The sequence below is a fragment of the Sebastes fasciatus genome, chromosome 14 (assembly GCF_043250625.1).
Source record: "Sebastes fasciatus isolate fSebFas1 chromosome 14, fSebFas1.pri, whole genome shotgun sequence".
Classification (NCBI taxonomy): Eukaryota; Metazoa; Chordata; class Actinopteri; order Perciformes; family Sebastidae; genus Sebastes; species Sebastes fasciatus.
In genome coordinates, this window is record NC_133808.1 from 18,257,543 (window position 1) to 18,271,756 (window position 14,214).

The following is a 14,214-nucleotide window of genomic DNA, read 5'->3' on the forward strand; positions in this document are numbered from 1 at the left end:
GTTGTGCAATCAACTGAAATTGAGGTAGGTATAATTTTAATTGATTCTGTGCATGTTTTTCAGTAACTTCCTTAAAGTAGTAAATGGATACCATTCTCTCTGGTAATCAAATATAAGCTTTTCCTGGAACCATTCCTACTGCAGTGGCAGTTAGGGGTGTCATGATTCTCCAAATCCTCAATTTGATTTGACTTTAGATTTTAAGGTCACGATTCGATTCAATTTTCAATTTCAAATGCCATCATTAGACTATGGACTCTTGTTTGATACAGATCAACAGATCATTGGTTTTATGCCCTGACAACTGTCATTTACACTTTCAAATTCTTCTTTAAAAAGAGAACTGTTCTCCCTTTTTATTTAGAAAGTGATCTAAAATATATATAATATAAAATAAAAAGCTGCAGCTTTTCAATATTAGTATCTGTGTGACCCACCTCAATACATAATTATTAGAAAAACAAAACATAAATCCGTAAGTCCAGCTGTATTATTCCTTCGGACGCACGCAAGTAGGCTGGGGGTGGAGAAAAGACACCCTTAGTGGCAACACAGCTCACACACATACAGTTTACTGTTATCTATCAGGAATCTCTGCATCTGTGTTGTTCCTTCATCGGCTCTGTGAATGTGTGGAGTGCCACGGGGGGGAAATTCTTCACTCTTTCCTGTTTTGTGTCTTTTTATGAACAGCTCTCTTATCATTGATATGCTACCAACACACATCTTGATTTCTTCTTCAATCCCAATGACTCCGTTTGACCTTTTCAACCAAATAGACCCAGGAAGTAAAAGTCAGTTTTTTGCACATTGATGTTTGTTTTTCCACCACATCTGAAGAACCATAAAGATTAAGTAAATTCGATGAAGCTGCTCCTTTTTAATCTGTTATCAGTCTGAGACATGTTTTTTGGCAAGCACCAAAATACACTGTTGTGTGATAATGATGTGTGCATAGATGGAGACATGCAGAGGTAGAAAGTGAGATTGAAACACAGCAGAAAGACGCCCGTCTCCAAAATAGCTCATTTACCTCATTATCTTTTTAGACTAGTCAGGATTTTGACCACAGAACTGTCAAAGAAACTCCCACCACTAGTCCTAATAGTAATACTATCCACAGTTTTTATATGTAGTTTTGTGGTTTGTGTAATTTCAATTCAACTTAACCCTTATAGCTCCTGTCAGAAAGCACTTGCTCAAGAGCAGAACCACTTTGTGTTGTCAGTGCTGCTTTTGCAATTCACATTTGCAGGTTGTTGCCATTGATTTAAAGCCAACTCTCTCAACAGTTTGGATGCATACCATGTCTATACTGTATCTCAAAATGTGGCTATTTTGAATGTTAAAGGAGCTTTGTGTAGGATTTAGCAACATCAAGTGGTGAGGTTGCAGATTGAAACCTCTCCCGTGTGCCAAGCGTGTAGGAGAACTACTACTTTAGACGTGAAAACATGAATGGCCATATCTAGAGCCAGTTGTTATAACAGTAGTGTAAGTCATTTAGAGAAGAGCAGAGCCAGAGTGTGTGTGTGTGTACGTTGGAAGTGAGTGGAGCAGAAGGCTGAGTTAGTTTAGCTCTGAGAATATCAGATGAATGTGATGTAGACGTTGTAGTTTGTGTAGAAATAAATGCGGCAGCTCTTCAAGACCAACAGAAGGTTCCCGTGTCTTGTTTCCCAGCGGATGAGTGGAGTGACGGTGAGGGTTAACTCCGGCGTGAGTAACGTTATCGACCCCGGCCCAAGCAGGAAAAGTTAACAGTGTACGGTTTGTCCGTTCTGGTCTACTGTAGAAACAAGGTGGCTGGCTCCGTGAACAGAGGGCCCGCTCCTTATGTGGAAAACATAGAAAACACGATTCTTACTTTCAGGTGATTATACACTAAAGAAAACATACTTATTAATATTATATTCCATTTCTGCCAATATGTCCCCCTAAATGTTACAAACTGTTCCTTTAAGAATTGGAAGCAGCTATAGTCCTTAACTAAAAACATGTTCAGTGCACATCCGATCATATATTCCAAATTAACTCAGATTTGTTGTTTTTAGAAATGAAGCATTGGTAGCCCAAACTCTGTGGTTGTAGCCTGGAACAGTAATATTTCACATCTATTAATATGTCCACTTATTATTATGGTTACTGTAAGTGGTCAGTGGCGTTCAGTACCTTATAGTCATTGTTAGCAGCACTCCATGTTACTGTAGAGTACACGGTGTCTGAAGTGGTGCAAGCAGGTGATGGAAATATTCATTAAGCAGCAGAGAAGATGGCTCAGAGGCAGACAGGAAATTAGTTATTTTCCCCGCACATTCATCAAAATAAAAATAGTCTGATGAGTATCCCAAGTGACTCTTCCACATCTATTGAAGCCACAGCTGCATGCACCATGCGCTTAGTATTAACTCTCCAATGAATTTCAGGTGTTTTTTGAGAACTATGAGTCTTTTTTTCTTCTTCTTCTTCCTCCTCTTCTCAAAGTCATTGTCCTGTGTTTTTTATCTCGTAAGAATTAGCATATTTAAAATAATGAAATGCCCCATTTAATTTTATAACCTTCACCTATTACGCTCCTAAAAAATTACGATGTGAAACACAGTTGCACCATGGTGCCAAGAACAAAGAACTCTGGCTGGCAAAACTGTTAGATATTTGCCTTAGACACTTCAGTGTCTGATAACCTTTGACGCAATGACTAACAAGCAGAATGTCAACAGGGACTGTGTGTGCCAAATTGTTCAGTCTGTGGCTCTTGTGCAGCCTCTGTGCAGATAACAGTGCTTTATTTTGACCGTCACATGCAGAATTATCAGAGAGTGCATGTGTGAAAGTGGGTAAATGTTTTGAATGTACATCACAATCGTATTTAGCCTAAAATATCCAGCAATGCAAAAAAACATTCATTTGGCTCAACTGTGCTTCATGTAATCAGTTAAACTGTTACCATTGTAAACTAGAGTACATAATACAGTGTTTTTCTTTGATTGTTCTCCTTTTCTGTCTGTGTTCTGTAAAGTATAAGATTTCTATAACAGGAAATGTAGCAGCAGGCTTCATTACAGGGAAGCAAGCAAGTTTTGCAATTGCGCTGTCTTAGTGGTTTCATTTTTCTGTACATTTGGGGAGAAACAAAACTAGCAATCACTTTTGTTTTGACTGAGCTAAATTCAACTTTCAGCTTTTCTTCATTTACTTAAGTCCTAGTAACAGAGTCAGAGCTACTGTTTTTAGCCTGGTTTTGCTTGTGGTTCAACGATTAACCAATTAAGATATAACATTCTAAAATTGACCTTATGCAAAATAAAAATCTCAGTGGAGAAATTCAAGTTACACGCTCATTTGTCTCTCAAAGTACGACCAATTTAAAACAGAGTAAAGGTTCAGGTTTTCCTTTAACTCCACCTGGCACACCTGGCTGTGTGTGCATGCATATTGTATATGTGAAACAGTTTGGGCTTTGTATCATTGAATTTTCATGTTAGGTATGATTGATCCGTAGCGTGTCCGAGTACGATTGCTCCCCCGCCGCTCAACTTTCACATCACTCATGTTGGTCCGTACCCGAGTACACTTGCGTCATCATCCACGTGTATTTGGTTATGTTGAGATCGGGCTGTTCTAGTGGCGGAGAATCGTAGAACACTTCATTCAAACTTAACAGAAACAAAATAAAACTCACCAAAACCATCGTCGTTTGTCTTTCCAACAATCACCAACTCTGGTTTGGTCTAAATAAACCCAGTACAGTTGTCTTTCACACCTGATGCGAACCATACACATGAGTACACATGAGCCATACTCCGATAGACCACCTTTTCAAGTGGACTCGAGAAGTCAGCTGTTCTGACTACAATTTAAGAATTAAAAAAAAATGTGTTGCAGTCGAAAAATACGAATTATGCTAAAAACATTATTATACATTTTTTTAAAGATAAAAATGATCTTCAGCTTTCAGTATTTTTTGCAGAAGCTTGCATTTTTTGTCAAGGTTGTTCCAGACCGACCTGCGTTATCAAAGGCAGCTCTATCCAGGCTGGAATTATTAACCCTGTACTATTGCGTATTGTTTTCCCACCGGCTCTGGTGATGGAGACATTTCACAAGAGTATCTCCTCTCTTCATTATAAACGCAAATTTTGCATTTAGGAAATCGGTTTTATATTTATTCACTGGCTTATGTGCTCAAAAATAATGACTGTGTTTAAAGATAGACTGCTTCACCTTGTTATTGTACCAAACAGTGTCCCCAAATCCTAAAATATTCCTCCTGCTCACTTTAGATATTGAGAACTCAGTTATGAACAGTGAAATCAAGCATGTATCTTTGAGGTCTCTTGAAAACCCCACCGCACATCATGAAAAAACACGGGGTTTGGTTCCAAAGTGAATTCTTTGTAGTGTCTTAAATCACCCTAATGCATTGAATTTAATATCTGAACTTAACAAATTGAGAATTGAAATGACAGTGCAGCTGTGATGTGGACAACTTTGCTGCATTGTGCACCTTAAGGGAGTTAATTGTTTCTTTTATACAGTGAATGGCTTCCAAATGGCTGTCTGGAAAACCTGCCAGCCAGTGACAGCTTGTCTACAGGTGTAACCTATAAAGTACACCATTTGTTTCATTTGTTCAGTTTTTCTTTTTTCCCTTTTTGTCTCCAGGCTATATTTATTGCATGTATTTTCACTGCCACATACGCTGCTAATGATATTCCGAGGGTTTGATTGACGTACAATATAAAGCTGAATATCAGCCTTTGTAGGTGGTGTGCTGCAAAAAAAGAAATGTGCATTTTTTCCCTAATGCTTAGGCCTACGCTGGCTGACTTTGAGGTGCTTAGCTCAGCTACTCACAATGCACTTGCAGATTGTTGATTTTAAGCACTAACCACTATAACTAGCATTAAGACAAAATACTGTAGGTAAATCTCACTACAGAGTCTGAAGAATGGGTCAAAGCTGGAAAGTCTCTTTGCTTCTGTCAGTGTATCATGTTACTCCGTGTTGTCTTAATAATGCCTGCTCCGTCCTGTCTGCAGTGTCGAGGGCCCTCCTTGTTTCTTTGTGTTCCAAGTATTTGTTATGGGAGCATACAGTAGTCCCATGTTTCGCCACATCAAAGTGACTGGTGTAGATGTGATGTGTCAGTCCCCATGCATCTCCGTTAGAAAGGCTGATGCAAGAGTCCAGCTATTGAACATCGTGTTCTCTGTTTGGCAGCCTGACATTATCTAGCTGTAAGGGGTGCGGTGCCAAATGATGAGGTTAAAATTCCTGATCATCTCACTTTTTTTTTTTGTCCTGTATCATTGACCTTCATTTAGGACGTTCAGTGTGTGCACAGGTGTTTGTTTCAATGTAACCCAGCATTGCCTGCTTCAATAAAGCAGTGGACATATGGACACTGTGTGACTAATGCTTTGAAAGGGACACTCGGGATCTGTTTTATTGCTTCATTTGGCACACCGCAGTCCCTCTTCCCATTACGGTTGCCATGTGATTTATGTTGTGCTCTTTGGAGAGTGAGAGAGAGAGAGGAGCCAGGAATGAAAGAGCTGTGATAGCGATGTTTACCTTGATCCTGGGTGCCTTTTATTTCATCTTGGACATTGACAGTGGGGAGGGATGGGTTAAAGCCCTGTTAGGCTCCCATGTTTTCCCGTACATAAATGCTGTTTCTTTGATCATCTTAAGCAAGGGAGTGTTATTGACATTGCAGTGTCAAGCCTTAAAGAATGACAAAACCTTGGACTTTTTATCCTCACCGTCTCTGGCATGATACATAGTCAGAATCACACCATCCGACTTCACCACCTTCCACCTACAGATACTTGATTGATAACATGCTATGGGCAGATATTTGCCGTAATGTAGTTCTGCACCATACTCCAAATTGCCTCCTCACAGCTGTTTGTTTAACAAGCACATAAACAATAATCATAATGTCACGAGGATGTCTTTGTCTTCTTTTTTACAGTTGATTCTAAAATAGTCCTTTGCCCCGCTGCGTGTTATTTAGCAGTGCAGAATGACAGATAACCTTTGCACCGGCATCCTGCTTTCATGTTTAATTTGTAGCTATGCTTCCTGTCAGATGATTGCACCTGATTTATATTCAAGCTGTTTTTTTTCCTGTTTACATGCAAATGCACACCTTCTTTCACAGCCTAATAATATCAAAACTGAGATATTCAACTGCTGAATTTGTATAACATTTTCAGTCACAGTCTAACTGCATTGCCACCTTGCTTTCTGTGAGTAATTGAAGTTGCAAGGTAAAGTGATGTAAACGGTGTTTTCTTAAAATTGGCATTCTTATCATACACATGAACACTGTGTTTGTGCCAGAGAGTATTTTAACAAATAAGTCTGAACTAAGTAAACACACATTTCCTATCAGTGGCATGTCAATATTTTTGAAATGGCAAAGTTGTTAAGTCATCTAATAAGAATAAGAGGAAAAGGAAACTGATGTCAGCATTTTGCTTGCTCCTTTACTGTTTTAAAGTCCTGTATGTGCACATTGTTCCTACCAAAAGGCAGACATTTGTTTTGCCTCTCCAATACATTACTGTGTAATCTGTGTTCTGCAAAGTGCGCAAAAAAATCACTAGTAGTACCCCTAATTTTTAAACAATAGAACCTCGTAGACATCATTTTTTGGGGGGGGCAAAAACTTCACATAGTTCCAAATTTAGTATCCCCATTTTATGCCCCAGTGAGCAATATTTTTTCCTCACATTTCTTAATCAGAAAACTACTACTCATTATAATGATGCCTTCAGCAAATGATGGTGAACAAATGATGCAGGAGTAAACAAGGAGGGTGTAGTGTGTAGTGATAATAATATGGTGTACGTGTGATTATCCGTAACAAGTGTTGGCTTGCCTTTCCACCTCCTCCCTTTTGGAAAACACTGTAAATACAAGGACCTGGCTGCATATTATTAAGCAGTACAGGTACAACGTAGCTCTCAGTTAATGGTTCATTTACATTGAGTGTGGCATTCTATTGGAAAATATAGCGCTCTAGCAACGCATTAACAATGAAAATGTCATCCAGGGGGATGCCATTCTCCCTGTACCACCTGCATTCTCTAAGCCAACAACAACAGATTAATAGCAGCTGATTGGGAGATGCATGAAATTACTTGTCCTTTTCTCTCTCTCTACCCCCTCTCTTCCTCCTTCTCTGTATGTGTCTAATTAAAAACTGGAGGCTGAGCTACACAATTTATGGCTAATGCTCGCTGCTGATGGGGCAGCAGTAGGCAGGAGCTTTAGGAACGTGTTCGTGATGGATGTCAGTCTGTGCAGAACATGTGGGACTCCCCACCCCCAGATCACTCCTCATGAAAATGATCCACATGCAAACTGCAAACTGTGCCAACACTACTGTGAAGGACAAATGCATTTCTTGAAACATTTGTCATACTGAGGCCTCACATCATTCATCAGAGTCCATTTGCTGCCTTAACTACCAGCCCTTTCCAATGTATCCGTGGTAGCATTCAATATTTGTTTGAAGCGGTCGATGCAAACAGAAATTCATTTTTTGGCGTGAAGGTCTCCCTAATAGATGGATGTGCCCCGAAGAATGATGATAACAGAATGCCTACGCTTTGTGTTTTTGCCGGTAATTCTCAAGAGCAAAAATGGATTATTATCCCGGCAGTGTGAGCGCAGGTGGATCTCTTTTGCTGGGCTCGCAGCATGTGTGCGTTCTTGCATAGGAGGTCAAAGATGTGATTACACTGATGCATAAAAGACTATGGCTGAGACAGGCAAATCAGTGAATAGATGGTGTTTGAAGGTGTTTAGTAACACTAGGGCAGGCTTTGCTATGGATCACATTTAGTTACAGACGACTGTATCAGTGTCACAGAGCATCCCATAGGCTCTCCAGTGTAACCAACACTGCGCTGCCATCAACCACCCAACAGTAGCTGCGTTTCCATTCATATATTTGCTCCATAGATTCCTTATTTACAACCTACATCCAGTAGCTTCATCTGAACTTTAACATCTTTGATGACAACCATCCTTGCACACACTCATGAACATATGCCCTCTGGAAAGCACATGGCTTCTTTTTCCTCCCAGCATGCTCATAAAAAAAGGGGCCCCGCTCTGCAAAGAGCAAAACCTGAGATGAATGGTAAACCAGCCCTTGACGCAGAGTATTGATTGTTTAGCAATGCCATGTTTTCCTTTTTAATCACTCTGCACAGCTCTCGTGACAGCATGCTTAGTGTTCTTGAACACCATCCATTGAAAAGACCCAAGAAAAAGTAAGAAGATTATTCAGTTTACAGTGTTGTTATAGAAAGGCGTCCTCACATTTGAGAAGCTGTTGATTAACTTTCTGTTGATAAAAATAATCATTTCAGCACTAGTTTAGTTTTGCTTTGCGACTGTGAGGTGAACAACATTGCGGGTTACATAAATTGGATTTATGCAAAAATAGCGCATGGTCTAAAGTGCATGGCGCAATTGCATTTAGGACATGTCCAACTCCACTTTTGGTAGTTAAACAGCACATAATCTGGGCGCAAAGTAAAGCGCAAGGGGCAAAGGGGTTATATTTAGTCTCTTAAGGTGTGTTTTGGGCGTAACAGGAATTAAACCTCACGTAGCAGAACAATACTGCGCCAGCCCTTAGACCAGGATTTACAATCGCTTTCTGCTGCCTCAAGATAGCAATGCACCAACAATGTGCCTGACCACACCTCACTTTAAGACGAACACACCCATGGGCGCACAGATGGGCGCAAGTACCGTACATTTGCTACTTAAACAACATGGATGGACGTGAAAATGACAACTGCGTCGGTCTGAAACAAGCAATAACAGTTGCGCTGCGCTGTCCGCCGCTTTGCGCCAAGTGTAAGATAGGCCCTTAATGTCACCTAATTTGTGGTGTCGCCTCATTAAATGACCTCTACCTTTGCCTTCGTTGCACAAAGAATGTTAGTTTCTATTTGAAAATACTTCCATGGAAACAGAAAATGTTTTTCGAAGGCACATAAATTCCCCCCCGCCCCCACTGCATCATCATCAAACAAAGAAGGCATTAGCTGGCCTTGAAAATGCCCCTTCTGCCTGACTCTACTCTATGAGTAATGCTGTGTGTTACTGTAGTTTTGCCCCTCATGCAGGTCACCTGACGTTTCCTTCCTTAGCTTGTGGGATGGGTCAGACAGAACACTACATCACTTTCCAGGTAGAGTAGGAGTCAGGGCCAGGAACAACAACTTGTCATCAGAAGACATGGGCAGAATGAAGAAGTGATGGAAGCTCATAGGAGTATGGTACTCCAACTGAACTGTGGGTGTACCATTGAACTTGTTATGCACCTATTGTAGCCACTGCGACCCCACACACTCCATTTTCTGTCATTCTTTGACCATAAAAGCCTGCCCCACAGCGAGCTCTCATCCTGCACATCTTGTGCATGTACACACAAATGGGGGGGGGGGAGAAAGCCTTCACAAATAATTGACTACATTTCAGCTGGTCTGCTGGGTGACCTCGAAGAGAGAATGGCAAGTGGGTGAACGAATGGCTTTTTTAAAATTTGCTTCACTGATGTCAACCACTGGGAAGGTGTCAGTCGCTCTGCTTTTTACATCCCTTTATTTCCTCCCATCTTGAAAATCATTGAGGCCAAACAGTGAGTGGCATTTGCTGTTTTTCCATAGTAGCAGAGGGAATTAATTGTGTTTAGGGGGATGATGGACACCGGCAGTGATTTGTGAGGTTTGGGAGACCGCAGCTGGTGTCAAAGCAACCATGTATAGAATCAATCAGGGATATGTTAATGTCTAAGGAGGTGGATTTAACATTGTGATGTAATGGTAATTAATTGGCCGCCAGGAATGCATGGCAATTATAGTCAGAAATTGACATATTGGTATTAAATAGTTTTTTCAGCCACATACTCTTTATTCCCATCACTTCACTTCCATCCCGGATTGTTGGAGAACAGATAGAGGACCTTTGAGTGATGCAGCTCTCTATCTTAAAACAGTGTCAAGACACTCTGATACACTACCTCTTTCTCTTGCGTGTGCCCTCCATTAGCTGGAAAGACACTGTGTTTGCAGTCCGAATACTGCTGATCCATGCTGTTACTGGATTATCATTGTTAGCATCAGCCATCTGTTATTGTGCAAGAAGATAACATGGACAAGGAGGAACACACAACGGAAAACAAATGCTTACGTGCACCCAGTAACAACACTGTGAGGTAAAATAACCACAGCTCCATCACACACACAAAGACACAGCTGGAACATTTTTCACAATAGGAAACTCTCAAATTTACATAATTTCTCATCGCAATTAGGTCAAAACATTGTTTTAGTTTTTTTTATTTATTTCCTTCAGCATTCACTCTAATACAGTATTTTTGACATTTTGAGAAATAAGACGATTCTCTTTTTTGGCCGAGAGTTAGATTAGAGATTTAGACTTAAAGATTGATACTATTCTTATATCTTTACGGTAAATATGATGCTACAGCCAGCAGCCGCTTAGCTCAGCATGGCATAGTTTAGCATAAAGAGTGGAAACAGCTAGCCTGGTTCTGTCCAAATGTAACACATTATAATATTTCATTCAAGTATTTGTTAATGATTACCAAATGATTTGTATACCTTTTAAGAAATGGTTTGTAAAACATACTGTTTGCTGGCTGTTATCCTGTTTCCAGTCTGCGATGATAAGTAGATTAATCGATTAGTCTACTAAACAATTGATTTAGAAAATAATCTGCAGATTAATCGAAATAATTCAATTAATTTGCAGCCCTAATGAGCTAAACTAACAGTCTGCTGGCTAAGCATATTTCCAAATTGTCAAACTATTCATGTAAGCTAATAACCTACTGAACAACTTCCTCAAAGCTTTTAGAATATGAGATATTTGACAATAAGAGCCAGTTCAGCAAGTAACGGGAACGAAATGAAAAAGTGATGGCCTTTTTTTTAAAGATCCAAATAGATACCAGATAACAGTAGAGGAACGAAAGAGGCAAAAAGAAAAGAAAAACACTTCACACACACTTCATTTGCTTTGAGTCCAACTGTAAGATTTCTGGTTAGCCATTTTTGTATCTAAGGCAACGTGTCGGATTAGTTAGTTAGCTCTGCCTCTTCCCAGCAGGAGAGTTCCCGTGTTTGATCCTGGGCTCATTCAGTTTGCAGTTTGATTGGTCTCCCCGAGTTTACATGTGACTCATGTTGGTGTTTCAGTTTCCCTTTACATTGAAAAGACATGCGAGGGGATCGGAGACTCCTAAAATACTCTTTTCTTTTGCCCTTACACCTGTGATGGACTGGCAATCTGATGAAGCATTTTTAGTACCTTCTGCTCGATGTACCAGTGCATGCTGGGATAGGCTCCAGCTACCCATGACCTTGAGTAGGAATAAGCAAAGTACATTTTATTCCAGCCACTAACTCAACATTATTTGATCTGCCTTATTTTATCGTACAAGCCAGTTTGTGTGTCAGAAAAATGTGCATCATTTTATACCACTCCATACAGAAAAAGATTCTCACCCTGACAGAAATGTGAATACGCTTTCATCCGGAGACGTGGGGCTGTTTTTACGAAAAATGTTGTTGCATGCTCAGTGTTTGAATAGTCGTGTTATTCAGCCTACATTCAAATGATTGACAGATGACAAGCTGTGTTATGCTTATGGAGTCATATACTGTATGTGAACATGACTTTGATTCATTCAATCAGAGTCATTTGTTCCTCTCTGGTATATTAGCATGCATGTGCTTTCATACGACCTGCATCCTGCTGTTTTTTAGATGTCTGCGCTGTTTGTCTTTCACCTCGCATGCTTACATTAGCTCAAGATGGTGCACATACATCCATCAAGTTAATTTAAAATGTTTATGTAGATTATAAAATACCCAGCATACTGTACTTGCTGCCTCTGTGGTTTTTATGTTTACGGCCTATAAATTCAAGCTTATTTGCTTGTTAAACCAATTTTAATTTCTAGTGATGAAGTCGGGATGGGCTTTTGTAGATGTCTTTCCCTTCAGAGTAGTTTAGCTTTTTGCTCATATATTTTTTATTTGTTTGTGATACTAGATTTGACAAATGAAGTCAACTGTAAATCTGTTTTTAAAATGTATAAAGGAAAGACTACCTCGGACATTTCACAGGTCTCATATTGATGGAAAATGATTATGCACAGTAAGAGATCATATCTGCAGCATATTGCTGTAAAATTAAGAAGTAAATTAACACTAACATTTAGTTAGTGTGCATGATTTATTAGTGGCACATTTTACCTTTAATCCTTGACAGAATCTTTGCCACCCTGTTGAATATTTTATTTAATTTGTACCGATTCATAATTGATACACAGAAAAAAGGCTTTTGATTTTCATTATTTTCACTGGACATCTTTGAATGACAGGTGAAGTGTGATGCAGCAAGGTCAAAATGACACTGAGTGATTTTTTTATTTTCCTTTTTTTAATGTTGCTTTATAAATATGAAAGCACCTTTTGTTCTTTGTTCAGCACACACTCACGGTACCGCAGGAAACGGTGGCCTTTCCAGTGAAGCATGGCTGCAGCTTTCATGTCATCTACGTCTCATCAGTGCTGTTCCTGGTGAGGGATGATACTTGATATTCAGAGGGTAGCTCTGTCTCCTCAAATTAATCAGCTGCTCCTGTTTTCTTGTGCAGAGGAGGATCACCAGGGAGATCGAGAAATTGTTGGAGTAATGTACAACACTATAACAAAGGCAGCCTGTAAAACACAACCTGGAAACGTGCGTTAAAGAGGATTTCAGATGTGGGCTTTTGTGATCAGGGGGATGTGAAGTGGCATAAATAATGGAAAATCCAGGAAATGTGGGGCTGATTAAAGAGCTCAGTAGAATTTCTGTGGCATGATTTTGACGATGGGCAGAACAACAGTGGTCTGAGAGTCATCAGAGGAAATGGTGGAGACGATGATTACAGCTCCTGTTTATTCATCAGTATGGGCTAGATGTAAAGATTGTGGAAGGATAAATGAAAATGTGTTCCTAAGAGAGAGAGAGAAGATTGGCTTGCTGCTTCATTAGACAGTTTTACATTAAAGAGATGTGAAGACCTTTGATAGGACTTTCAGCTTTGTTTTATTGTGCGTGTGAGTCAATCACTCAATATTAAGGCAACAGAATGCAAAATCACATATGAAATCCTCTTGTTGATGTTCATTGCGATGAACTGTGTTTTTCTGTTATGCTTTACATGAGACAAAACTCTTTAAATGTGTACAACAAAAACCCCAAATTCATTAATAGTATTTAATTACAATGTACTACATTAATGCAACTAAATTTATTGTTGATTTTTATATTTATATATTGTCTAACTAAATATTATATTATTTTATTATACAATTAATTGATTGACTATTTACTCAATAAAATGCCAGAATTGCCAGAGGCCAGGGTGACGTCTTCAAATTGCTTGTTTAGAGATATAAGATATTTAATTTACAATAATATAAAACAGAAAAGCAACACATCATAACATTTAAGAAACTCCAGGCATCAAATGTTTGTCATTTTTGCTTGATAAATGTCTTTAAAAAATTTAAAATAGTTTTAAAATAAAAATGTTTTTCTGTTGATCGATTCGTCGACTAAACATTTCAGCACTAATCGTACCAATACAATACCTCTTAAAGTCAATAAACAATGCCATTGAATTATCAGCCAGCGTAGTTTGCGGTAATAGTGGACAACATGTTCACAAAGGCATGTCGTACACATTGAGACGTCAGCGGTTGAAATCCAGTATTGTTTTCACGGTAATTCAGATGTGTGTCACAGAGAAAGGTCTCAGTGGGGTGTGTCGCATGAGTGGTTTTTTTTTCCCTCCCCTTCTTCTCTTTTTCTCTTCTCTTGCATCTCTAAGTGTTGACTGGATTGTGTTTGACAGATATGGAGTTTGGAGAGCGGCTGGCCTCCCCGTCATCGGCCCCGTCCTCCCTTCACATGGCCTCCTCTTCAGCCAGCTCCTCCCCTGCTCCACCCCAGACACCCTCCACGGCCCCTAGCCCTGCACGCAGCTCCCCTCTCACCACCTGTGGTACGTGTACACAAACACATACACACTCTCGCACACACTATTTAGATGTGCACAAAGTCGAGGCACAAGATGACTCAGTTAATTGTTTTGAT

General features: G+C 39.6%; 1 protein-coding gene across 12 annotated transcripts in view; it reads left to right on the plus strand.

Moving 5' to 3' along the window:
• LOC141782755 (bromodomain adjacent to zinc finger domain protein 2B-like) overlaps window positions 1-14,214 on the plus strand; it is a 56,691-nt gene that overhangs the window by 17,594 nt on the left and 24,883 nt on the right. For all 12 annotated transcript variants that reach the window (XM_074659431.1, XM_074659441.1, XM_074659442.1 and 9 more), the window contains exon 3: window positions 13,973-14,122. In XM_074659431.1, the coding sequence (XP_074515532.1) occupies window positions 13,975-14,122 (148 nt within the window). In that variant the 5' untranslated portion in view covers window positions 13,973-13,974. The remainder of the gene's footprint in view (window positions 1-13,972; window positions 14,123-14,214) is intronic.